A 26,287-nucleotide genomic window follows, 5' to 3' on the forward strand; every position below is an offset into this window, starting at 1 on the left:
CCGCCGGCCGCGCTCCCCTTCGGCATGGCCGGGCACCGCGAACTGCGCATGCGCCGCCACCGCCGCCTCGAGGCACTTCCGGGCCGCGACGGCCGCTTCCCATTGGCTAACTAAGCCACAAGCCCCGCCCATCGCCCACGCGCCTCTTTTTCTATTGGCTATCGCTTTCCCGACCCTCCCACCTTTGGAGTAACGAGTTGTCCTATTGGTTGAACTCGCCCTGCCCCGTGCACTGCGCTGCTATTGGTTGTTCAATCTGTCAATCACTTTGCTGCCCTGAGGCGGGACGCCATCCTATTGGCTCCACCCCTCGTGTTGTCCCCCGCCCCTTCCTCCCTATTGGCGGAGCGCGGTCCCGCCCGGTCACGTGCGCTCCCGTCATGCCCCGCAAGCTCCCGTTCAGCGCCAAGCGGAAAAAGCAGCAGCTCCGGGACCGGCGGGAGCGGAAACGGGGCGGTGAGGGAGGGGCTGCGAGCCCCCGGGGGGAGGGCTGGGACCGCGGGGTGATGGGGAGGGACATCCCCGGGAGGGGGGGCTGGGATCCCCCAGGATGGGGCCGCGCACCGGGACTCCCCTGACCCCCATCCCGGTGCTCTCAGATGCCCCGGCCGGGCCGGCCTCAGGCCCCGGCAGCCGCAGCGGGAGCCGCGAGCGAGGCGGGGATGGCCCCCCCGGAGACCCCCAGGCAGAGCCCGCGGGGCCCCCCCGGCGTCACGACCCCGGCAGGTACCGAGGGAGCGGGGAATGGAGAAAACAACGGGATTTGGGCTGGGGTTTAACGTGAGGGAAAACCCGGTCCGGGGTTTGACAGCAGGGAAAGACTGGAGTGGATTTGGGGTGGGATCGGGAATGGGGGAAAACCTGGACTGGATTTGGGGTGGGATTGGGAGTGGAGGAAAGCCTGGACTGGATTTAGGGTGGGATTGGAATAGGAGACAGCCTGGACTGGATTTGAGGTGAGATTGGGAATGGGGGAAAACCTGGACTGGATTTGGGATGGGATTTGGAATGGGGGAAAGCCTGGACTGGATTTGGGGTGGGATTGGGAGTGGGGGAAAGCCAGGACTGGATTTTGGGGTGGGGTTGGGAATGGAGAAAGACTGGACTGGATTTGGGGTGGGATTGGGAGTAGGGGAAAGCCTGGACTGGATTTTTGGTGAACTCCATGATGCGCATAAACCCAGACCGGACCGAGCCTAGAATCCGGACTGGGGAAGAAAAATTGGATTTCATTTGGCGTAAGGGAAAACCTGGCCTGGATTATGGAATGGAGGCAAAACCCGGCCTGGATTCCACCTGGAATCCGGATTGGAGCCAAAACCTGGCTTGAAATCCGGACTGGAGCCAAAACCCGGCCTGGATTCCGTCTGAAATTTGGGCTAGATCCAAAACGTGGTCTGGATTACAGAATGGAGACAAAACCTTGACTGGATTCCAGGTGGAATCCATGCTGGAGCGAAAACCCGGCCTGGAATCTGGATTGGAGCCAAAACCCGTCCTGGATTTTATCTGGAATCTGGGCTGGATCCAAAACCCGGCCTGGATTCCTTTTGGAATCTGGGCTGGAGCGAAAACCCGGCCTGGAATCTGGACTGGAGCCAAAACCCGACCTGGATTCCATCTGAAATCCAGACTGGAGCCAAAACCCGGCCTGGATTTTATCTAGAATCCAGGCTGGATCCAAAACCCGGCCTGGATTCCATTTGGAATCTGTGCGGGAGCCAAAACCTGGCCTGGAATCCAGATTGGAGCCAAAACCCGGCCTGGATTCTGCCTGGAATCTGGGCTGGAGCCAAAACCCGGCCTGGATTCCACCTGGAGTCCAGGCTGGATCCAAAACCTGGCCTGGATTGTGACCTGGAATCCAGGCTGGATCCAAAACCCGGCCTGGAATCCAGACTGGAGCCAAAACCCGGCCTGGATTCCCCCTGGAATCTGGGCTGGAACCAAAACCCGACCCGGATTACATCTGGAATCCGAACTGGATCCAAAACCCAGCCTGGATTTTATCTGGAATCCGGGCTGGATCCAAAACCCAGCCTGGATTTTATCTGGAATCCGGGCTGGATCCAAACCCCGGCCTGGATTCCGTCTGAAATCCAGACTGGATTCAAACCCCGGCCCGGATCCCGGCAGGTTCCGGCTGCAGCTGGGAGGGCCCCGGGCCGAGGCCCTGGAGCGGAGCCGGCGCCGGGCCCAGCAGGAGCTGCTGCAGGCCGCTGCCCGAGAGCGCCCTGGAGCTGGACCCCGACAGCGTCTACGGGCCTGGTCAGGGGGAAACGGCCACTGGGAGGGGGAAATGGCTACTGGGAGGGGGGAGTGGCTACTGGGAGGGGGAAATGGCCACTGGGAGGGGGGAGTGGCTACTGGGAGGGGGGAGTGGCTACTGGGAGGGGGAAATGGCTACTGGGAGGGGGAAATGGCTACTGGGAGGGGGGAGTGGCTACTGGGAGGGGGAAGTGGCCACTGGGAGGGGGGAGTGGCTACTGGGAGGGGGGAGTGGCTACTGGGAGGGAGAGTGGCCACTGGGTAGGGAAAATGTCCCTAAGGGGGGCTCTGTGACCCTTGTGTGACCCTGTGTTCCCTCTGTGACCCCTGAATGACCCTGTGACCCCTGTGTGATCCCGTGTCTCCTCTGTGTTCCTTCTATGACGCCCTTGTGACCCCTGTATGACCCCTTTGTGACCCTGTGACCCCCATGTGACCCCGTGTCCCCTCTGTGACCCCATGACCCCTGTATGACCCCCGTGTGATCTCCTGACCCTATGTGACCCCCCATGTGACCCCATGACCCTGGTGTGGCCCCATAATTTGTCTGTGACCCCTGTGTGACCCTCATGTGACCCCATGTGCCCCATGTGACCCCATGACCTCTGTGTGATCCCTGTGACCACGTGACCTTGTGTGACCCTGCATCCACTCTGTGTTTGGTCTGTGACCCCATGACCCCTGTATGACCCCCATGTGACCCTGTGACCCCATGTGACCCCATGACCCCTGTGTGACCCCATGACCTCTGTGTGACCCCATGACCTCTGTGTGACCCCCAGGGCTGGATTTCCCGCGCCGCCCCCCCTGGAGTTTCGGGATGAGCGCGGCCGAGCTGCGGCAGCGTGAGGAGGGGACATTCGGGGACTTCCTGAGGGACATCGGGGACATCCCGGGGGTGGCACCCTTCGAGCACAACCTGGAGGTGACACCAGGGGGGGTTTGGGGACACCAGGGGACACTGAGGGACATTGGGGACACTGGGGTACATCGGGGACATCCCGGGGGTGGCACCATTCGAGCACAACCTGGAGGTGACACTGGGGACACCGGGGGGGCATTGGGGACACTGGTGGGCGGTTGGGGACACTGAGTAGGGGTTGGGGACATTGAGGGGGTTTGGGGACACTGAGGGGACATTGAGGGGGTTTGGGGACATTGGGGACGTCCAGGGGGTGGCACCATTCGAGCACAACCTGGAGGTGACACTGGGGACACCAGGGGGGCATTGAGGGGGTTTGGGGACACTGGGGGACATTGGGGACACTGAGGGGGTTGGGGACACTGTGGGGTTTGGGGACATTGAGGGAGTTGGGGACACTGAGGGACATTGGGGACACTGAGGGGACACTGGGGACATCAAGGGGGTGGCACCATTCGAGCACAACCTGGAGGTGACACTGGGGACACTGAGGGGACATTGGGGACACTGGGGGACATTGGGGACATCCAGGGGGTGGCATCGTTCAAGCACAACTTGGAGGTGACACCAGGGACACTGAGGGGACATTGGAGACACTGGGGAGGGGTTTGGGGACACCAGGGGACGCTGAGGGACATTGGGGACACTGAGGGGACATTGAGAGGGTTTGGGGACATTGGGGACATCAAGGGGCTGGCACCGTTCGAGCACAACCTGGAGGTGACACTGGGGACACCAGGGGACACTGAGGGGCTTGGGGACACTGAGGGGATACTGGGGACACTGAGGGGGTTTGGGGACACTGGGGACGTTTGGGGACTTCCTGAGGGACATCAGAGACATCCCGGGGGTGGCACCCTTCGAGCACAACCTGGAGGTGACACTGGGGACACTGAGGGGGCACTGGGGACACTGGTGGGCGGTTGGGGACACTGAGTAGGGGTTGGGGACATTGAGGGGGTTTGGGGACACTGAGGGGACACTGAAGGGGTTTGGGGACACTGAGGGGACATTGGGGGGTTTGGGGACGTTGGGGACATCAAGGGGCTGGCACTGTTTGAGCACAACCTGGAGGTGACACCGGGGGGGTTTGGGGACACCAGGGGACACTGAGGGACATTGGGGACACTGGGGGACATTGGGGACATCCAGGGGGTGGCACTGTTTGAGCACAACCTGGAGGTGACACCGGGGGATTTTGGGGACACCAGGGGACATTGGAGACACTGGAGGGGTTTGAGGACACTGGAGGGGTTTGAGGACACTGGGGACAGCACGGGGAGGTGGCAGCAGGCCCTGGTGTCCCCTCACTGTCCCCTCACTGTCCCCTGTGTCCCCAGACGTGGCGGCAGCTGTGGCGGGTGCTGGAAATGTCCGACGTCATCCTGCTGATCGCCGACGCGCGGCACCCGGTGGGGACACCTGGGGTGACATGGGGACACCTGGGGTGACATGGGGACACCTGGAGTGACATGGGGACACCTGGGGTGACAGGGGGACATCTGGGGTGACACTGGGGACATCTGGGGTGACACTGGGGACACTTGGGAACATCTGGGGACACCTGGGGTGACATGGGGACATCTGGGGTGACATGGGGACACCTGGGGTGACATGGGGACACCTGGGTGTCATCCTGCTGATCGCCGACGCGCGGCACCCGGTGGGGACACCAGGGTGACATGGGGACACCTGGGGTGACATGGGGACACCTGGGGACACCTGGGTGTCATCCTGCTGATCGCCGACGCACGGCACCCGGTGGGGACACCTGGGGGTCACATGGGGACACCTGGGGTGACACTGGGGATACCTGGGGTGACATGGGGACATCTGGGGGTCACATGGGGACACCTCGGGGTCCCAGGGTGGGGGTCCCCAGGTGTCCATGACTGTCTCTCTCCCCATGTCCCTGTCCCCAGGCTCTCAGTGTCCCTGTCCCTGTCCCCAGGCTCTCAGTGTCCCTGTCCCTGTCCCCAGGCTCTCAGTGTCCCCATGTCCTTGTCCCCAGGCTCTCAGTGTCCCCCTGTCCCTGTCCCCAGGCTCTCAGTGTCCCCATGTCCCCATGTCCCCAGGCTCTCAGTGTCCCCATGTCCCTGTCCCCAGGCTCTCAGTGTCCCCCTGTCCCTGTCCCCAGGCTCTCAGTGTCCCCATGTCCATGTCCCCAGGCTCTCAGTGTCCCCATCATTGTCCCCAGGCTCTCAGTGTCCCCATGTCCCCAGGCTCTCAGTGTCCCCATGTCCCTGTCCCCAGGCTCTCAGTGTCCCCCTGTCCCTGTCCCTGACTGTCCCCTTGTCCCCAGGCTCTCAGTGTCCCCCTGTTCCCTGGCCCTGTCCCCAGGCTCTCAGTGTCCCTGTCCATGTCCCTGTCCCCAGGCTCTCAGTGTCCCTGTCCGTGTCCCCAGGCTCTCAGTGTCCCCATGTCCCTGTCCCCAGGCTCTCAGTGTCCCCATGTCCCTGTCCCTGACTGTCCCCTTGTCCCCAGGCTCTCAGTGTCCCCCTGTTCCCTGTCCCTGTCCCCAGGCTCTCAGTGTCCCTGTCCATGTCCCTGTCCCCAGGCTCTCAGTGTCCCTGTCCCTGTCCCCAGGCTCTCAGTGTCCCCCTGTCCCTGTCCCCAGGCTCTCAGTGTCCATGTCCCTGTCCCCAGGCTCTCAGTGTCCCCATCATTGTCCCCAGGCTCTCAGTGTCCCCATGTCCCCAGGCTCTCAGTGTCCCTGTCCCTGTCCCCAGGCTCTCAGTGTCCCCCTGTCCCTGTCCCTGACTGTCCCCTTGTCCCCAGGCTCTCAGTGTCCCCCTGTTCCCTGTCCCTGTCCCCAGGCTCTCAGTGTCCCTGTCCATGTCCCTGTCCCCAGGCTCTCAGTGTCCCTGTCCGTGTCCCCAGGCTCTCAGTGTCCCCATGTCCCTGTCCCCAGCTCTCAGTGTCCCCATGTCCCTGTCCCTGACTGTCCCCTTGTCCCCAGGCTCTCAGTGTCCCCCTCTTCCCTGTCCCTGTCCCCAGGCTCTCAGTGTCCCTGTCCATGTCCCTGTCCCCAGGCTCTCAGTGTCCCTGTCCCTGTCCCCAGGCTCTCAGTGTCCCCCTGTCCCTGTCCCCAGGCTCTCAGTGTCCATGTCCCTGTCCCCAGGCTCTCAGTGTCCCCATCATTGTCCCCAGGCTCTCAGTGTCCCCATGTCCCCAGGCTCTCAGTGTCCCTGTCCCTGTCCCCAGGCTCTCAGTGTCCCCCTGTCCCTGTCCCTGACTGTCCCCTTGTCCCCAGGCTCTCAGTGTCCCCCTGTTCCCTGTCCCTGTCCCCAGGCTCTCAGTGTCCCCCCAGCCCTGGCCTCCCACATCACCCAGGAATTGGGGAAGGGTCTCATCCTGTCCCTGTCCCTGACTGTCCCCTGTGCCTGTCCCTGTCCCTGACTGTCCCCTGTCCCTGACTGTCTCCATGTCCCCAGGCTCTCAGTGTCCCTGTCCCTGACTGTCCCCTGTCCCTGTCCCCAGGCTCTCAGTGTCCCCCCAGCCCTGGCCACCCACATCACCCAGGAATTGGGGAAGGGTCTCATCCTCATCCTGAACAAGGTGGACCTGACCCCCCCCTCGGTGGCCGTGGCCTGGTGCCACCTGCTCAGGGGACACTTTGGTGTCACCCACGTGGTTCCCTTCACCTCCACACCCGGAACAGCCCCCACAGCCGGTACTGGGGGGGAAATTTGGGGGGATTTGGGGGGTCTGGGGGGGGGTTTGGGGGGAATTTGGGTGGAGTTTGGGGGGATTGGGGGGAATTTGAGAGGGTCTGGGGGGAATTTGGGGGCTCTGGGGGGGATTTGAGGGGTCTTGGGTTGGGGGTTGAGGGAATTTGGGGGGATCTGGGGGGGATTTGGGAGGGATTTGGGGGGAGTTTGAGGGAATTTGGGGGGGTTTGGGGTGAATTTGGGGGGGTCTGGGGGGAATCTGGGGGGAGTTGGTGTGGATTTGGGGGGTTTAAAGGGATTTGGGGTGGATTTGGGGTGGGTTTGGGGTAAATTTGGGGGATTGGGGGAAGTTTGGGGGGATTGGGGGGATCTGGGGGAATTTGGGGGGTCTGGGGGATTTGGGGTGGATTTGGGGAGGCTCAAGGGGGGTTTGGGGGGGTCTGGGGGGAGTTTGGGGTGGAATTTGAGGGAATTTCGGGGGTCTGGGGGGGATTTAAGGGGTTTTGGGGGGAGTTTGAGGGAATTTTGGGGGGGTTTTGGGGGAGTTTGGGGGAGTCTGAGGGAATTTGGGGGGAGTTTGAGGGAATTTGGGGTGGATTTGGGGGGGTTTGGGGTGAATTTGGGGGGTCTGGGGGAAATTTGGGGGAATTTAGGAGGGATTTGGGGTGGGTTTAGGGGGTCTGGGGGGGTTTGGTGTGGATTTGGGGGGTTTAAAGGGATTTGGGGGGAATTTGGGGTGGATTTGGGGGGAGTTTGAGGGAATTTGGGGGGGTCTGGGGTGGATTTGAGGTGGGTTTGGGGGGTTTGGGGTGAATTTGGGGGGGTCTGGGGGGGAATTTGGGTGAAATTTGGGGGGGTTTGGGGGAAATTTGGGGCGATTTGGGGGGGATTTGAGGGGTCTTGGGGGAGGTTGAGGGAATTTGGGGGAGTCTTGGGGAATTTGGGGTGAATTTTGGGGGTCCTGGGGGGATTTGTGGGGTCTGGGGGGCTTGAGGGAATTTGGGGTGAATTTGGGGGGGATTTGGGGAGCTTTGGGGGATCTGGGGGAGGAATTTTGGGGTTTAAAGGGATTTAGGGGTTGAATTTGGGGGGAGGGTCTTGGGAGTCTGGGGAATTTTGGGGGGTTTGGGGTGGAATTTGGGATTTTTTGGGGGGATTTTTTAGGATGTTTTTTGGGATTTTTAGGATGTTTTTTGGGTGTATTTTGGGATGATTTTTAGGATGATTTTTAGGATGTTTTTTGGGATGTATTTTGGGATGATTTAGGTGTATTTTGGATGTTTTCTGTCCCCCAGGGCTGCAGAGCCGACAGAAGAGAGGAGGGAGCCGGGGGCGCTGGGGCCGCGCCCTGGGACCGAGGCGGCTGCTGGAGGCCTGCCAGGACCTGGTGGGGGACAATGGTCAGTGTCACTGTCACCTGTGTCACCTGTGTGTGTCATCTGAGTGTCATCTGTGTGTCATCTGTCACCTGTGTGAGCTGTGTGTCATTTGTGTTACCTGTGTGTCACCTGTGTGTGTCAGCTGCTGCTGGAGGCCTGCCAGGACCTGGTGGGGGACAATGGTGAGTGTCATTGTCACCTGTGTGTCACCTGAGTGTCATTTGTCACCTGTGTCATCTGTCACCTGTCTGTGTCATCTGTCACCTGTGTGTGTCACCTGTGTGCTGTCATCTGAGAGTCACCTGTGTGTGTCGCTTGTGTCACATGTCTCCTGATGTCCCCTCTGCCCCCAGTGTCCCTGACTGTCCCCAGTGTCCCCTGATGTCCCCTCAATGTCCCCAGTGTCCCCTGCTGTCCCTGACTGTCCCCAATGTCCCATGACCGTCCCCAGTGTCCCCTGACCATCCCTCCTGTCCCCAGTGTCCCCTGACTGTCCCCTCTGTCCCCTGATGTCCCTGACTGTGCCCAGTGTCCCTGAGTGTCCCCTGAGTGTCCTTGAATGTCCCCAGTGTCCCCTGATGTCCCCTCAATGTCCCCAGTGTCTCCTGATGTCCCCTGAGTGTCCCCTGACCATCCCCTCTGTCCCCAGTGTCCCCTACTGTCCCTGACTGTCCCCTGAATGTCCCCTCTGTACCCTGACCATCCCCTCTGTCCCCTGACCGTCCCCTCTGTCCCCTGATGTCCCCTCAATGTCCCCAGTGTCCCCTGACCATCCCCTCTGTCCCCAGTGTCTCCTGATGTCCCCTCTGTCCCGTGATGTCCCCTCTGTCCTGTGATGTCCCTGCTGTCCCCTGACCGTCCCCTGTGTCCCCTGCTGTCCCTGATGTCCCCTGCTGTCCCCTGTCCCCTCAGTGGACCTGAGCAGCTGGCGGGCGCGGCTGGAGCGGCCGGAGGAGGAGCAGGAGGAGCAGGAGGAGCCGCAGGGCCGGGCTGAGCACGAGGAGGAGGAGGAGGAGGAGGGGGAGGGGGACACGGCCCCGCCCCGGCAATGGGAGCGATTCCGGCACGGGGTGCTCACCCTGGGATGTGTGGGTGAGAGGGGGCGGGGTCAGGGGGCGTGGTCAGTGTGGGTGTGGTCATGGTGGGTGTGGTTATTGATGCTCACCCTGGGATGTGTGGGTGAGGAGTGGGTGTGGTCAGTGTGGGTGTGGTCAGTGTGGGTGTGGTTATTGATGCTCACCCTGGGATGTGTGGGTGAGGAGTGGGTGTGGTCAGTGGGGGTGTGGTCAGTGTGGGTGTGGTTATTGATGCTCACCCTGGGATGTGTGGGTGAGGAGTGGGTGTGGTCAGTGGGGGTGTGGTCAGTGTGGGTGTGGTTATTGATGCTCACCCTGGGATGTGTGGGTGAGGAGTGGGTGTGGTCAGTGGGGGTGTGGTCAGTGTGGGTGTGGTTATTGATGCTCACCCTGGGATGTGTGGGTGAGGAGTGGGTGTGGTCAGTGGGGGTGTGGTCAGTGTGGGTGTGGTTATTGATGCTCACCCTGGGATGTGTGGGTGAGGAGTGGGTGTGGTCAGTGGGGGTGTGGTCAGTGTGGGTGTGGTTATTGATGCTCACCCTGGGATGTGTGGGTGAGAGGGGGCGGGGTCAGGGTGGGTGTGGTCAGGGTGGGCGTGGTCAGTGAGGGGTGCTCACCCTGGGATGTGTGGGTGAGAGGGGCGGGGTCAGGGTGGGTGTGGTCAGTGTGGGTGTGGTTATTGATGCTCACCCTGGGATGTGTGGGTGAGAGGGGGCGGGGTCTTGGGGGGTGTGGTCAGTGGGTGTGGTCTGGGTGGGTGTGGTCAGTGGGTGTGGTCAGTGTGGGTGTGGTCAGTGTGGGTGTGGTTATTGATGCTCACCCTGGGATGTGTGGGTGAGAGGGGGCGGGGTCAGGGTGGGTGTGGTCAGGGGGCGTGGTCATTGGTGCTGACCCTGTGATGTGTGGGTGAGGGTGGGCAGGGTCAGTGTGGGTGTGGTCAGGGTGGGGTCAGGGGTGTGGTCGGGGTGGGTGTGGTCAGGGTGGGCACGGTCAGTGCTGCTGACCCTGGGACGTGTGGGTGAGAGGGGGCGGGGTCAGTGTGGGTGTGGTCAGGGGGCGTGGTCAGTGGGGGTCCTGACCCTGGGATGTGTGGGTGAGGAGTGGGTGTGGTCAGGGGCGTGGTAAGGGTGGGTGTGGTCATTATGCTCACCCTGGGATGTGTGGGTGAGAGGGGGTGTGGTCAGGGTGAGTGTGGTCAATGGGTGTGGTCAGTGTGGGTGTGGTCAGTGTTTGGTGCTGACCCTGGGATGGGTGGGTGAGAGAGGGTGGGGTCAGGGGGCGTGGTGTGGGTGGGTGTGGTCAGTGCTGCTGACCCTGGGATGTGCGGGTGAGGCTGGGCAGGGTCAGGGGGCGTGGTCCATCCCAGGTGTGCTTTAGGTGGGCGTGTCCCAGGTGTGGTTCAGGTGTGTCCCAGGTGTGGTTTACCTGTCCCAGGTGTGTCGCAGGTGTGGTTTAGCTCACTCAGGTGTGTCCCAGGTGTATTTACCTGACTCAGGTGTGTCCCCAGGGCTGCCCAACGCAGGTAAATCGTCGGTGCTGAACGCGCTGCTGGGCCGCAGCGCTGTGGGCGTGTCCCGCGCCCCCGGCCGCACCCGTTACTTCCAGACCCATTACCTGTGCGGGAGCGTGCGCCTCTGCGACTGCCCCGGCCTGGTGTTCCCTTCCAGGGCCCCACCTGAGCTGCAGGTGAGCTCACCTGGACAGGTGGGACCTGAACCCAACCCCAACCCTGCCCCAGGCTCCCCCTGAGCTGCAGGTGAGCTCACCTGGACAGGTGTGACCCCAAACCCCCAGGTGTGACCTGAACCCAACCCCAACCCTGCCCCAGGCTCCTCCTGAGCTGCAGGTGAGCTCACCTGGACAGGTGTGATCCCAACCCCAACCCCAGCCCTGCCCCGGCCTGGTGTTCCCCTCCTGGGCTCCTCCTGAGCTGCAGGTGAGCTCACCTGGACAGGTGTGATCTGAATCCCAACCCCTGCCCTGCCAGGTGTGACCTGAACCCCCAGGTGTGACCTGAACCCCCAGGTGTGACCTGAAACCCCCAGGTGTGACCCCAGCCCAGCCAGGTGTGACCCCAAACCCCCAGGTGTGACCCCAGCCCTGTCAGGTGTGACCCCAGCCCCGCCCCAGCCTCGTGTTCCACTCCTGGGCTCCCCCTGAGCTGCAGGTGAGCTCACCTGGACAGGTGGGACCTGAACCCAACCCCAGCCTTGCCAGGTGTGACCCCAAACCCCCAGGTGTGACCCCAACCCTGCCAGGTGTGACCCCAAATCCCCAGGTGTGACCTGAAACCCCCAGGTGTGACCCCAAACCTGCCAGGTGTGCCCAGGTGTGACCTGAACCCAACCCCAAACCTGCCCCAGGCTCCACCTGAGCTGCAGGTGAGCTCACCTGGACAGGTGTGACCTGAACCCAACCCCAGCCCTGCCAGGTGTGACCCCAACCTGCCAGGTGTGACCCCAAACCCCCAGGTGTGACCTGAACCCCCAGGTGTGACCCCAAATCCCCAGGTGTGACCCCAGCCCTGTCAGGTGTGACCCCAAACCCCCAGGTGTGACCTGAGCCCCCAGGTGTGACCCCAACCTGCCAGGTGTGACCTGAACCCCCAGACCTGAACTCACCTGAACCAACCCCAGCCCTGCCCCAGCCTCGTGTTCCTTTCCAGGGCCCCACCTGAGCTGCAGGTGAGCTCACCTGGACAGGTGGGACCCCAAACCCCCAGGTGTGACCCCAACCTGCCAGGTGTGACCTGAACCCAACCCCAGCCCTGCCCCGGCCTCGTGTTCCCTTCGAGGGCTCCACCTGAGCTGCAGGTGAGCTCACCTGGACAGGGGGGACCTGAACCCAACCCCAGCCCTGCCAGGTGTGACCTGAACCCCCAGGTGTGACCTGAGCTCCCAGGTGTGACCTGAACACATCCCAGCCCTGCCCCAGGCCCCACCTGAGCTGCAGGTGAGCTCACCTGGACAGGTGGGACCAGAATCCAACCCCAGCCCTGCCAGGTGTGACCTGAAACCCCCAGGTGTGACCTGAACCCCCAGGTGTGACCCCAACCCTGCCAGGTGTGACCCCAAACCCCCAGGTGTGACCCCAAACCCCCAGGTATGACCCCAAACCCCCAGGTGTGACCCCAAACCTTTCAGGTATGACCTGAACCCAACCCCAGCCCTACCTCAGGCATTCCCCCGAGCTGCAGGTGAGCTCACCTGGACAGGTGTGACCAGAACCTCAACCCCAGCCCAGCCAGGTGTGACCTGAACCCCCAGGTGTGACCCCAACCCTGCCAGGTGTGACCAGGTGAGACCTGAACTCACCTGAACCAATCCCAGCCCTGCCCCGGCCTGGTGTTCCCATCCCAGGCCCCACCTGAGCTGCAGGTGAGCTCACCTGGACAGGGGGGACCTGAACCCAACCCCAGCCCTGCCAGGTGTGACCTGAACCCCCAGGTGTGACCTGAATCCAACCCCTGCCCTGCCAGGTGTGACCTGAACCCCCAGGTGTGACCTGAATCCAACCCCTGCCCTGCCAGGTGTGACCAGGTGTGACCCTTGCCCTGCCAGGTGTGACCAGGTGTGACCCCAAACCCCCAGGTGTGACCCCAAACCCCCAGGTGTGACCAGGTGAGACCTGAACTCACCTGAACCAATCCCAGCCCTGCCCCGGCCTGGTGTTCCCATCCCGGGCCCCACCTGAGCTGCAGGTGAGCTCACCTGGACAGGTGGGACCCAGGTCCTGGCAGGTGTGTACCCCATTTTTAACCTTTTTGTTTCCATTCTCAGGTCCTGGCAGGGCTGTACCCCATTCCCAATCCTGTTTTTATCCCCCCACAGGTCCTGGCAGGGCTGTACCCCATTCCCAATCCTGTTTTTATCCCCCCACAGGTCCTGGCAGGGCTGTACCCCATTTTTAACCCTTATTTTTCCTGTCCCAGGTCCTGGCAGGGGTGTACCCCAATTTTACCCCATTTTTTCCATTCCCAGGTCCTGGCAGGGGTGTACCCCATTTTTACCCCATTTTTTACCTTTTCTCAGGTCCTGGCAGGGGTGTACCCCATTCCCAATCCCATTTTCTCTATTCCCAGGTCCTGGCAGGGCTGTACCCCATTTTCACTCCATTTTTTACCTTTTCCCAGGTCCTGGCAGGGCTGTACCCCATTTCTAACCCTTTTTTCTCCATTCCCAGGTCCTGATAGGGCTGTACCCCATTTTTACCCCATTTTTCTCCATTCCCAGGTCCTGGCAGGGCTGTACCCCATTCCCAATCCTGTTTTTGTCCCCTCACAGGTCCTGGCAGGGGTGTACCCCATCGCCCAGCTGCAGGACCCCTACTCAGCCGTGGGGTTCCTGTGTTCCCGCCTGGCCCTGCCCCCCCTGCTGCAGCTGCGCCCGCCCAGCGGGGCCGGATGGACGGCCTGGGACATCTGTGAAGGTAACTGTCACCTGCCAGGACCTGCCAGGGGCTTCCAGGATCTTCTGGAACCTTCCAGAACCTGCCAGAACATTCTGAGACATTCTGGGACGTTCTGGGGGCTTCTGGAACATTCCTGGGGGGCTGGGAGCTCTGTGAAGGTAACTGTGACCTGCCAGGACCTGCCAGGGCCTTCCAGAACCTTCCAGGATCTTCTGGAACCTTCCAGGACCTGCCAGAAACTGCCACAACATTCTGGGACGTTCTGGGGGGTTCTGGAACATTCCAGGGGGGCTGGGAGCTGTGTGAAGGTAACTCTGACCTGCCAGGACCTGCCAGAACATTCTGAGACATTCTGGAACCTTCCAAGGCCTGCCAGAATCTTCCAGGGCTTTTTGCAACCTTCCAGGACCTTCTGGGGGGTTCTGGAACGTTCCAGGGGATTTGGGAATTTGGATTTGCTGGTTGCATGGGCTGGGAGCTGTGTGAGGGTAACTCTGACCTGCCAGGACCTGCCAGGACCTGCCAGAGCCTTCTGGAACCTTCCAGGACCTGCCAGAACCTTCCAGGACCTTCTTGGCAAATCTGGGTCCTTCTGGGCGGTTCTGGAACGTTCCAGGGAATTTGGGGATTGGGAGGCACCAGCTGCATGGGCTGGGAGCTGTGTGAGGGTAACTCTGACCTGCCAGGACCTGCCAGAACATTCCAGGGCCTTCTGGAACCTTCCAGGGGATTCTGGAACCTTCCAGGACCTTCTCAGGGATTCAGGGACGTTCTGAGGGGTTCTGGAACATTCCAGGGGGGCTGGGAGCTGTGTGAAGGTAACTGTCACCTGCCAGGACCTGCCAGAACATTCTGAAACATTCTGGAAACTTCCAGGACCTGCCAGAAACTTCCAGGACCTTCTAGAACCTTTCAGGACCTGCCAGAAACTGCCACAACATTCTGGAGGGCTCTGGAACGTTCCAGGGGATTTGGGGATTTGGATTTGCTGGTTGGACGGGCTGGGAGATCTGTGAGGGTAACTCTGACCTGCCAGGACCTGCCACGGCCTTCTGGAACCTTCCAGGACCTGCCAGAACTTTCCAGGACCTTCCTGGCAAATCTGGATCCTTCTGGGGGGTTCTGGAACGTTCCAGGGAATTTGGGGATTGGGAGGCACCAGCTGCATGGGCTGGGAGCTGTGTGAGGGTAACTCTGACCTGCCAGGACCTGCCAGAACATTCCAGGGCCTTTTGGAACCTTCCAGGGGATTCTGGAACCTTCCAGGACCTTCTCAGGGATTCAGGGACGTTCTGGGGGGTTCTGGAACATTCCAGGGGGGCTGGGAGCTGTGTGAAGGTAACTGTCACCTGCCAGGACCTGCCAGAACATTCTGAGACATTCTGGAACCTTCCAGGACCTGCCAGAAACTGCCACAACATTCTGGGGGGTTCTGGAACGTTCCAGGGGATTTGGGAATTTGGATTTGCTGGTTGGACGGGCTAGGAGATCTATGAAGGTAACTCTGACCTGCTAGGACCTGCCAGAACATTCTGAGACATTCTGGAACCTTCCAGGACCTGCCAGAACCTTCCAGGACCTTCTTGGCAAATCTGGGTCCTTCTGGGGGGTTCTGGAACGTTCCAGGGAATTTGGGGATTGGGAGGCACCAGCTGCATGGGCTGGGAGCTGTGTGAGGGTAACTCTGACCTGCCAGGACCTGCCAGAACATTCCAGAACCTTCCAGGACCTGCGAGAACTTTCCAGGACCTGCCAGAAACTGCCACAACATTCTGGGACGTTCTGGGGGGTTCTGGAACATTCCAGGGGGGCTGGGAGCTCTGTGAAGGTAACTGTGACCTGCCAGGACCTGCCAGAACATTCCAGAACCTTCCAGGACCTTCTGAGACATTCTAGAACATTCCAGGACCTTCTCAGGGATTCTGGGACATTCTGGGGGGTTCTGGAACGTTCCAGGGGATTTGGGAATTTGGATTTGCTGGCTGGATGGGCTGGGAGATCTGTGATGGTAACTCTGACCTGCCAGGACCTGCCAGAACCTTCTGGAACCTTCCAGGACTTTCTGGAACATTCTGGGATATTCTGGATTTTTTTTTTTTTTGGACAATTTTTCCTCTGAATTTTTTGCGATTTTCCTCCTTATTTTTTTCTGATTTTTTTTAAATTTTTTTTTCTGATTTTTTCCTGATTTTTCTCTGAACTTTTGTAATTTTTGAAATTTTTTTCCTGACTTTTCTGAGATTTTTTTTGTAATTTTCCCCTCAATTTTTTCCCACTTTCCTTCTGATTTTTAAAATTTTTTTTCCTGATTTCTTCCTGATTTTTTGTGGGGTTTTTTTCTGTTTTTCCCCAAATTTGCCCTGAATTTTTACAATTTTTCCCCTGATTTTTTTTCCAATTTTCCCCAAATTTCTCCGCTCTTCCCCTGATTTTTTTCCCAATTCCCCCCTAATTTTTTTAAATTTTTTTCCTGATTTCTTCTTGACTTTTTATGTTATTTTTTAATGTTTTCTTCCAAAATTTCCCCTGAAATTTTACAATTTTTTCCCCCATTTTTTTTACAATTTCCCCCAAATTTCTCAAATTTTCCCCCCGATTTTTTTTCTTTTTCCTCCTGAATTTTTTAAAATTTTTTTCCTGATTTCTTCCTGACTTTTTATGTTATTTTTTTATTTTTTTTTCCCCAAATTTCCCCTGAAATTTTACAATTTTTCCCCCAAATTTTTTACAATTTTCCCCAAATTTCTCCAATCTTCCCCTGATTTTTTTCCCAACTTCCCCTTAATTTTTTAAATTTTTTTTCCTGATTTCTTCCTGATTTTTTGTGTTATTTTTTGATGTTTTTTCCCCAAATTTCCCCTGAATTTATTACAATTTTTCCCGTGATTTTTTTACAATTTTCCCCCAATTTTTTCCATTTCTCCCCCGATTTTTTTTCCAATTTTTCCCAAATTTCTCTGATCTTCCCCTGATTCTTTTCCCAATTTCCCCCAAATTTCTGATTTGCCCCCTGATTTCTCCCTGAATTCTTTTTATATTTTTCCCAAATTTTTTCTGATTTTTCCCCTGAATTTATTACAATTTTTCCTGCGATTTTTTTACAATTTCCCCCAAATTTTTCTGATTTCCCCCCCGATTTTTTAAATTATTTTTTTCCAATTTTCCCATGACTTCCCCCTGACTTTTTATGTTATTTTTTTATGTTTTTTCCCAAAATTTCCCCTGAAATTTTACAATTTTTCCCCCAATTTTTTTACAATTTTCCCCCAATTTTTTCCATTTCTCCCGCAATTTTTTTTCCAATTTCCCCCAAATTTCTCCGATTTCCCCCCCCATTTTTTAAATTATTTTTTCCCAATTTTTCCCTGATTTTCCTGACTTTTTGGGTTATTGTTTGGTGTTTTTTACCTGAATTTCCCCTGACTTTTTCCAATTTTCCCCCCAAATTTTTACAATTTTTCCTCTGATTTTTTACAGTTTTTCCCACATTTCTCCAATTTTTCCCCCAATTTCTTCCCTGATTTTTTTTTTAATTTTCCCCTGACTTTTTCCAGTTTTTCCCCTGAAATTTTACAATTTTTCCACCATATTTTTCCAATTTTTCCCCCAATTTTTTTACAATTTTTTCCCAAATTTCTCTGATTTTCCCCCCGATTTTTTTTCTTTTTCCTCCTGAATTTTTTTTAATTTTTCCCCAATTTCCCCCTGACTTTTTGTGTTATTTTTTTATGTTTTTTCCCAAAATTTCCCCTGAATTTTTACAATTTTTCCCGTGATTTTTTTACAATTTTTTCCCAAATTTCTCCGATTTTCCCCCCGATTTTTTTCCTTTTTCCTCCTGAATTTTTTTAATTTTTTCCTGATTTCCTCCTGACTTTTTATGTTATTTTTAAATGTTTTTTCCCAAAATCTCCCCTGAATTTTTACAATTTTTCCCCCAGATTTTTTACAATTTTTCCCCTGAATTTTTTCCATTTTTCCCCCGATTTTTTTTCTTTTTCCTCCTGAATTTTTAAAATTTTTTTTCCTGATTTCCCCCTGAATTTTTGGGTTATTTTTTGGTGTTTTTTACCTGAATTTTCCCTAAGTTTTTTCCATTTTTCCCCCAATTTTTTTACAATTTTCCCCAAAGTTTTCTGCTCTTCCCCTGATTTTTTTCCCAACTTCCCCTTAATTTTTTAAAATTTTTTTCCTGATTTCCCCCTGACTTTTTATGTTATTTTTTTATGTTTTTTCCCAAAATTTCCCCTGAATTTTTACAATTTTCCCCCCAAATTTTTTACAATTTTCCCCCGATTTTTCCCATTTCTCCTGCAATTTTTTTTCCAATTTCCTCCAAATTTTTCCGATTTCCCCCCCGATTTTTTTATTATTTTTTCCCAATTTTCCCCTGATTTTCCCTGACTTTTTCCCATTTTTCCCCCCAGCCTGGGCAGAGAAAAGAGGTTACAAAACGGCTCGGGCGGCTCGGAACGACGTGGCCCGAGCGGCCAACGGGATCCTGCGGCTGGCGGCCGAGGGGCGGCTCAGGCTGAGCCTCAGACCCCCGGGCTACACCCTGAAAAAAGGTAAAAAAATTTAAAAATTAAAAATTTGGGATTTTTGGGGGGTCCTCTGGGTGAGATTCTTGGGGTACAGCCTGAAAACAATGCTCAAAAACTCCAAAAATTTGAATTTTTGGGAGATTTCTGTGCCTCAGACCCCCGGGGTACACCCTGAAAAAAGGTAAAAAAATTTAAAAATTAAAAATTTGGGATTTTTGGGGGGTCCTCTGGGTGAGATCCTTGGGGTACAACCCAAAATAAGTAAAAAAAAAACCAAAATTTGGGATTTTTGGGAGATTTCTGTGCCTGAAATCCCCGGGGTACAGCTTGAAAAAAGGTAAAAAAATTAAAAAATTAAAAATTTGGGATTTTTGGGGGGGTCCTCTGGGTGAGATCCTTGGGGTACAGCCTGAAAAAATACTGAAAAAACACCAAAAATCTCCAAAATTTGGGATTTTTGGGGGATTTCTGTGCCTCAGACCCCCGGGGTACACCCTGAAAAAAGGTAAAAAAATTAAAAAATTAAAAATTTGGGATTTTTGGGGGGTCCTCTGGGTGAGATCCTTGGGGTACAGCCTGAAAAAATACCGAAAAAACACCCAAAATCTCCAAAATTTGGGATTTTTGGGGGATTTCTGTGCCTCAGATCCCCGGGGTACACCCTGAAAAAAGGTAAAAAAATTAAAAATTAAAAATCTGGGATTTTTGGGGGGTCCTCTGGGTGAGATTCTTGAGGTACAACCCAAAATAAGTACAAAAAAAAACCTCAAAAATTGGGATTTTTGGGAGATTTCTGTGCCTCAGACCCCCGGGGTACAGCCTGAAAAAAGGTAAAAAAATCAAAAAAAGGTAAAAAATAAAAAATTGGGGGGGCTGGGGGGTCCTCTGGGTGAGATTCTTGGGGTACAGCCTGAAAAAAATGCTCAAAAAAAACAAAAATTGGGATTTTTGGGGGATTTCTATGCCTCAGACCTCTGGGGTACACCCTGAAAAAAAGGTAAAAAACACAAAAAAAAGGTAAAAAACAAAAAATTTGGGGGGGCTGGGGGGTCCTCTGGGTGAGATCCTTGGGGTACAGCCTGAAAAAAAAGCTAAAAAACTCCAAAAATTGGAATTTTTGGAGGATTTCTATGCCTGAGAAAAGGAAAAAAATACCAAAAAAAATTAAAATTTTGGGGGTTTGGGGGATTTTATGTATCTGAGACCCCCAGGATACAGCCTGAAAAAGTAAGAAACACAAAAAAAAAGTAAAAAATTTAAAATTTGGGGATTTTTGGGGGGGTCCTGGGGATTTTTTGGGGCTTTTTTTTGCTTCCTGTGGAGTTTTTTTTGTGAGGGGATTTTTTGGGGTCATGACCCCACCCCTTGTGACCCCTCCCCCACCCTCTCTGCCCCTCCCCCCAGATTTTTGGGAGCACCACCCCGACACCGCGGCCATGGCGGCCATGTTGGGGGGCGTGGCCTCCCCCCCGGCCCCGCCCGGCGACGCCTCCAGCTCCGAGGAGGAGGAGGGGGAGGAGTCAGAGGAGGCCACGCCCCCTCCCAGCCCCGCCCCCAACCCCTTCGCGCTGCTGGGCGAGGACGAGTGCTGAGCCCCGCCCCCTTCCGGGGGAGCGACCAATCGGAGCGCGCGGATCGGCAATGACCATATATGGAATAAAGGAGGTTTATTTCTGCACACGTGATTGGCTGGCGGCGGCAGGGGCGGGGCCAATCAGAGCGTGGCGCCTGGGGAGGGACGGTAGGGTTAGGCCACGCCCTTTTTGCCTTATATGGGTTTGGTTTGACCCAATAGCTCCGCCCACCTTTTAAAATATTAACTTAGCTCCACCCACACTTCCTTATTTGGAATTTGTCCCACCTACATTGCCTTATTTGTATTTAACCCCACCCACATTTCCTTATTTGGGGTTTGCCACACCCACATTTCCTTATTCGATATTAACCACACCTACATTTCCTTATTTGTGTTCAACCACACCCACATTCCCTTATTTGGGTTTAACCACACCCACATTTCCTTATTTGAGGTTAACCACGCCCACATTTCCTTATTTAGATTTGACCACACCCATATTTCTTTATTTGGATTTAACCACGCCTATATTTCCTTGTTTGGATTTAACCACACCGCAGATTCCCTTATATGGGTTTAGCCACACCCACAATTCCTTATTTGTGTTTAGCCACACCCACAATTCCTTATTTGGGTTTAACCACACCCACATTTCCTTTTTTGGATTTAACCACACCCACATTTCGGTTTTTTGGGCTCGATCCCGCCCCCACTGACCTGTGGGCGTGTCCTGAGCGGGTGGGCGTGGCTCGGGTGGGCGTGGCTCGGGTGGGCGTGGCTCGGGCGGGCACAGGAAGCGCCGGCAGTGGCCACAGGTGAGGCAGCGCAGGATGAGGCGGGGCTGGCCACGCCCTGGGGCGGGGCAGGGGGCGGGGTCAGACACGGACACACCCCCCAGAATCATACAGAAATGGCTCCAAAAAATGACCCAAAAGTGACCAAAATCCACCCAAAAATTGACCCAAAATCATCCAAAAAACTGAGCCAAAGGTGCCCAAAATCCACCCAAAAGTGACCCAAAATACCCCAAAATCTGCTCAAAAAATGACACAAAACTGACCCAAAAGTGACCCAAAAACTGCCCAAAATCCACCCAAAATTTCCCCACAAATTTTCCCTAAAATCCAAAAATTTTCCCCAAATTTTCCCCCAAAATCCCCAAATTTTCCCTAAAAATCCCAACAATTTTCCCAAAAATCCCTTTAAAATCCCCCAAAATTCCTCCAAAATCCCAAATTTTCTCAGATTTTCCCCAAATTTTCTCAGATTTTCCCAAAATCCCCCAGATTTTCCCCAAATTTCCGTTCCCACCTCTCAGCCTGACCCCGACCCCCCGGGCCGGTTCCAGCACGGAGCTGCAGCGACGGCAGCGGCGCCGCTTCACCCACGGGGCCCTGGGGGGGAAATAAATTTAAATAAATTTAAATAAATTAAAACAAAATTTTAAAAATTACAGTAACTTGAAATAATAAAAAAAAAATTAAAACTAAATTAAAATAAATTAAAATAAATAAAAAATTATAATAAATTAAAATAAATTAAAAATTAGAATAACTTAAATAGCTTAAATTAAATTAAAATAAATTAAAATAAAATTACAATAAAATTAGAATAAATTAGAATAAAATTTAAAAAGTAGAAGAACTTAAAATAAATTGAAATGAATTTAAATTAAATTAAAATAAATTAAAATAAGTTAAAGTAAATTAAGATGAAATAAAAAATTAGAATAACTGAAAATAACTTAAAATAAATTAGAATTGAATTAAAATAAATTAAAATTAAAATAGATTAAAATAAATTAAAAATTAGAATAACTTAAAATAAGTTAAAATAAATTAAAATACATTAAAATGCATTAAAAGAAAATAAAATTAGAATAAATTAAAATAAATTAAAATAGAATTAAAAATTAGAAGAACTTAAAATAAATTAAAATGAATTAAAACTAAATTTAAATAAATTAAAATAAAATAAAAAATTAGAATAACTTAAAATAACTTAAAATAAATTAAAATTAAATTAAAATAAATTAAAATAAACACAAAGAGGAGTAAAAAACCGGTGTAAAAAATCCAAAAATGGGGCAAAATGGACACAGTGACTGCTCAAAATAAAGAAAAATAAATAAAAATAGACACAAAGAGAGAAAAAAAACAGATCAAAGTAACGAAAAATAAATAAAAATATAAACAAAGGGAGCAAAAAACAGAGCAAAGTAACCAAAAATAAATAAAAATAAACACAAAGAGAGCAAACAACAGGTCAAAGTAACCAAAAATAAAACAAAATAAACTCAAATTGTTAAGCATCTAAAAATGCCCAAATTTCCCAAAAAATCCCCCAAATTTTCCCCTGAACCACCGAAAACCCCCTAAAATTTCCCCAAAATCCCCAAATTTCCCTCAAATTTCCCCAAATTTCCCTCAAATTTTTACAAATTCTCCCAAATTTTCCCAAATAAATCCTCAAAATTTCCCCAAAATCCCCCAAATTTCCCAATTTTCCCCAAATTTTCCCCTGAACAACCGAAAACCCCCCAAATTTTGCCCAAAAACTCCCAAAATTCCCCCTGAACCACCCAAAAATCCCAAAATTTTCCCCAAAACCCCCCAAAATTTCCCCAAAATCCCCAAAATCCCTCAAAAATCACCCAAATTTTTCCCAAATTTCCGCTTGAACCACCCAAAATCCCCCAAAATTTGCCCAAAATCCCCCAAAAATGCCCCAAATTTCCCCCTGAACCACCCAAATTTTCCCAAATTTCTCCCAAAATGCCCCAAATTTCCCCTTGAACCACCCAAATTTTCACAAATTTCTCCCAAAAATCCCCCAAATTTCCCCTTGAACCACTCAAAATCCACCAAATTTCCCCCCAATTTTCCCAAATTTCAAAAAAAATCCCCCAAATTTCCCCCTTAACCACCCAAATCCCCCAAAATTTCCCCAAAAATCCCAAAATTCCTCCAAACTTCCCCCAAATTTCCCCCTAAACCCCAAAAATCACCCAAATTTTGCCCAAAATCCCCAAATTTCCCCTCAAACCCCCAAAATTTCCTCCAAATTTCCCCTTAAACCACCCAAAACCCCCAAAAATTTCCCCAAAATCCCCAAATTTTCCCCAAAATCCCTCAAAAATCACCCAAATTTCCCCCAAATTTCTGCTTGAACCACCCAAAACCCCCCAAATTTTGCCCAAAATTTCCCAAATTTCCCCCAAAATCCCCAAATTCCCCACAAAAATCGCCCAAATTTCCTCTTGAACCCCCCAAAATCCCTCAAAAATCACCCAAATTTCCCCCAAATTTCCGCTTGAACCCCCCAAAACCCCCCAAATTTCCCCCAAAACCCCCCAAATTTTTCCCAAAATCCCCAAATTTTCCCCAATTTCCCCCCTCTCACATCCTGAGCACGAGTCTCCGCGCCGTCGCTCTCTGGGCGCTGCTCAGGAACCGCGCCAGCGCCGGGCTGGGAACCGCGGCCCAGTGACTCGCCTGGGGAAAATTTGGGAAAATTTCAAAAAAATTTGGGGAATTTGGGGAAATTCAGGGAAATTTGGGGTTTTTTGGGTGGTTCATGGGGAAATTTGGGGCATTTTTGGGAGAAATTTGGGAAAATTTGGGTGGTTCAAGGGGAAAATTGGGGGAATTTTGGGTGATTTTTGAGGGAATTTGGGGGGTTCAAGCAGAAATTTGGGCAATTTTTAAGGGGAAAATTTGAGAAAATTGGGGGAAATTTGGGGATTTTGGGCAAAATTTGGGTGATTTTTGGGGTTTAGGGGGAAATTTGGGAGGATATTTTGGGGAAGTTTGGAGGAACTTTGGGATTTTTGGGGGGGAAATTGGGGAAATTTTGGGGGATTTGGTGGTTAAGGGGGAAATTTGGGGGGTTTTGGGGGAAACATGGGAGAATTTTTGAAAATTTGAGGGAAATTTGGGGGATTTTTTTTGAAATTTGGGAAAATTGGGAAATTTGGGGGATTTTGGGTGGTTCAAGGGGAAATTTGGGGGATTTTTGGGAGATTTTAGGGGAAATTGGGGGATTTTTGAGGGGTTTTGGGGAAATTTGTGGTAATTTTTGGAAGAATTTGAGAAAATTTGGGAATTTGGGGGAATTCAGGGAAATTTGGAAAAAATTTGAGGGATTTGGGGGGGAATTTGGGGTTTTTTGGGTGGTTCATAGGGAAATTTGGGGAATTTTTGGGGAAATTTGGGAAAATTTGGGAAATTTGGGGGAAATTTGGGGAAATACTGAGAAATTTGGGGGTTCAGGGGGAAATTTGGGGGATTTTTGGGGAAAATCTGGGGATTTTAGGAGGATTTTGGGGAAATTTTGGGGATTTTAGGAGGATTTTGGGGAAATTTTGAGGGATTTGGGGAAAATTTGGGGATTTGGGGGAAAATTTGAGAGAAATTGGGGAAATTTTGGGGAAACTTGGGAGGTTTGGGGAAAATTTGAGGGATTTGGGGGGAAATTTGGGGTTTTTTGGGTGTTTCATGGGGAAATTTGAAGATTTTTTGGGGAAATTTGGGAAAATTTGGGTGGTTCAAGGGGAAATTTGGGGATTTTGGGGGAATTTTGGGGGGTTTTGGGTGGTTCAAGGGGAAATTTGGAGGAAATTTTGGGGGTTTAAGGGGAAGTTTGGGGAATTTTGGGGGATTTTTGAGGGATTTTTGAGGGATTTTGGGGAAATTTGGGGGAATTTTGGAAGAATTTGAGAAAATTTGGGGATTTGGGGGGAATTTGGGGGAAATTTGGGGGAAATTTGGGGAAAATTTGAGGGATTTGGGGGGAAATTTGGGGTTTTTTGGGTGGTTCATGGGGAAATTTGGGGGATTTTTGGGGAAAATTGGGAAAATTTGGGGGATTTGGGGAAAATTTCGGGATTTTTGGGAAAATTCAGGGAAATTTGGGGATTTTAGGGGGATTTTGGGGAAATTTTGGGGAATTTTGGAAGGTTTGGGGAAAATCTGGGGGGAATTTTGGGAAAATTTGGGGATTTTAGGGGAAATTTTGGGAAATTTTGGGGGATTTTTGGGGCGGTGTCGGGGATTTTGGAGGGTTTAGGAGAAAGTTTTGGGGGGTTTGGGGAAAATTTCAGGAATTTGTGGGAATTTAAGATTTTTGCAGGCGTCGGGAGGAAGTTTTGAGGAATTTTAGGGGGGTCTGAGGGACTTTTAGACAAAATTTTGGGGGGGATTCGGGGATTTTCGGAGAGGTTCGCGAGATTTCCCCTCGGGACCCCCCAAATTCCTCTCAACATCCCCCCCAGACCCTTCGGGACCCCCCAAATTCCCCCAAATTTGCCCCAAATCCCCCCCGGCCCCCTCCCCTCACCTGGAACAGGAAGTTCAGTCTCTGCAGCGCCTCCCGGTCCCTCACGGGCGCCGCCATTTGTGTCGCACCACTTCCGGTGTGTAAACTTCCGGACTCCGAACTTCCGCTCTATGAACTTCCGGTGTGTGGAGTTCCGGTCTATGCACGTTCGGACTCCGAACTTCCGCTCTATGCACTTCCGGTCTATGTACTTCCGGACTCCGAAGTTCCGGTCTATGAACGTCCGGTGTGTGTAGTTCCGGTCTATAAACTTTCGGACTCCGAACTTCCGCTCTATGCACCTCCGGTCTATGTACTTCCGGACTCCGAAGTTCCGGTCTATGAACTTCCGTTCTACGAACTTCCGGACTCCTAACTTCCGCTCTAACAATTTCCGGTGTGTGAACTTCCGGTGACCGAACTTCCGGTCCGGGCGAAGCGTTTTTTGAGGAACAATTTTGGGGACGTTTTTGGTTTTTGGGGACATTTTTGGGGCCTTTGGTCTCTTTTTGGAGATATTTTGGGGACCCTCCGAACGGACCTCACCCCCTTTTTTGGGGCCGTCGCTGTGTCCGTGTGTCCCTCGGTGTCACCGCATTCCCATGTCCCCAAATCCCCAAATTACCGAGTCCCTCCCTGTCCCAAATTCCCCAAATTCCGATGTCCCCGCGTGTCCCAAATTCCCGAGTCCCTCCCCGGCCCCTCCCCAAATTCCCAAGTCTCTGCGTGTCCCTAATTCCCAAATTCCCGAGTCCTGGCGTGTCCCAAATTCCCGGGTCCCTCCCTGTCCCCAAATTCCCGAGTCCCTCCCTGTCCCCAATTCCCAAATTCCGATGTCCCTGCGTGTCCCTTCCTGTGTCCCCACGCCCCTCCCTGTCCCTGTGTTTGTGTTTTTCCCGTCCCTAAATTCCCGAATAATTCCCGAATTAATTCGTTCCCAAATCCCCGAACTCCCAAATCCTCAAATTCCCGAATTCCCAAAATCCCCAAATCATTTCCAAATTCCCAAATTAATTCCCAGATTCCCGTGTCCCTCCCTGGCCCCGTGTTTGTGTTTTTCCCGTCCCCAAATTCCCGAATAATTCCCGAATTCCCAGATCCCCAAATTCCCGAATTCCCAAATTC

General features: G+C 52.9%; 2 protein-coding genes across 3 annotated transcripts; one reads left to right on the forward strand and one right to left on the reverse strand.

Annotated features, from left to right (window-relative positions):
* The first annotated feature begins 373 nt into the window (after nucleotides 1-373).
* GNL1 (G protein nucleolar 1 (putative)) lies at nucleotides 374-19,948 on the forward strand. Of its 2 annotated transcripts, XM_033084176.2 has the most exons (13): nucleotides 374-456; nucleotides 600-726; nucleotides 2,137-2,268; nucleotides 3,051-3,193; nucleotides 4,531-4,602; nucleotides 6,482-6,536; nucleotides 6,726-6,863; nucleotides 8,157-8,261; nucleotides 9,153-9,332; nucleotides 10,824-11,002; nucleotides 13,600-13,744; nucleotides 18,154-18,294; nucleotides 19,675-19,948. In XM_033084176.2, exons 2-13 carry the CDS (start codon nucleotides 600-602, stop codon nucleotides 19,860-19,862), a joined length of 1,605 nt encoding a protein of 534 aa, XP_032940067.1. In that variant the 5' UTR covers nucleotides 374-456; the 3' UTR covers nucleotides 19,863-19,948. The 2 variants fall into 2 exon arrangements, with proteins under 2 accessions (XP_032940067.1, XP_032940066.1); XM_033084175.1 differs by lacking the exon at nucleotides 6,482-6,536 and having other exon boundaries at nucleotides 6,671-6,863; nucleotides 18,154-18,293; nucleotides 19,673-19,948.
* LOC117009829 lies at nucleotides 18,147-26,287 on the reverse strand. Its single transcript, XM_033084203.1, has 5 exons — nucleotides 25,184-26,287; nucleotides 23,249-23,340; nucleotides 21,158-21,240; nucleotides 20,564-20,698; nucleotides 18,147-18,284 (listed from the first exon to the last, which is right to left on the reverse strand). The coding sequence occupies exons 1-5, from the start codon at nucleotides 25,647-25,649 to the stop codon at nucleotides 18,278-18,280; spliced, it is 783 nt and encodes a 260-aa protein (XP_032940094.1). The 5' UTR covers nucleotides 25,650-26,287; the 3' UTR covers nucleotides 18,147-18,277.

The sequence above is a fragment of the Catharus ustulatus genome, chromosome 36, assembly GCF_009819885.2.
Source record: "Catharus ustulatus isolate bCatUst1 chromosome 36, bCatUst1.pri.v2, whole genome shotgun sequence".
NCBI lineage: Eukaryota > Metazoa > Chordata > Aves > Passeriformes > Turdidae > Catharus > Catharus ustulatus.

Bases quoted from the DNA above. Each gene is read 5' to 3' on its own strand.
- LOC117009829 (XM_033084203.1), bottom strand. From the start codon at position 25,649: ATGTCCCCAAAAACCAAAAACGTCCCCAAAATTGTTCCTCAAAAAACG. The intron at 21,241-23,248 runs GTGAGAGGGGGG...TTTCCCCCCCAG, and splicing joins CGGAGACTCGTGCTCAGGAT to GGCCCCGTGGGTGAAGCGGC. The intron at 20,699-21,157 runs GTGGGAACGGAA...GCCCCGCCCCAG, and splicing joins GGTCGGGGTCAGGCTGAGAG to GGCGTGGCCAGCCCCGCCTC.
- GNL1 (XM_033084175.1), top strand. From the start codon at position 600: ATGCCCCGGCCGGGCCGGCCTCAGGCCCCGGCAGCCGCAGCGGGAGCC. The intron at 727-2,136 runs GTACCGAGGGAG...GGATCCCGGCAG, and splicing joins CGGCGTCACGACCCCGGCAG to GTTCCGGCTGCAGCTGGGAG. The intron at 8,262-9,152 runs GTCAGTGTCACT...CTGTCCCCTCAG, and splicing joins GGACCTGGTGGGGGACAATG to TGGACCTGAGCAGCTGGCGG.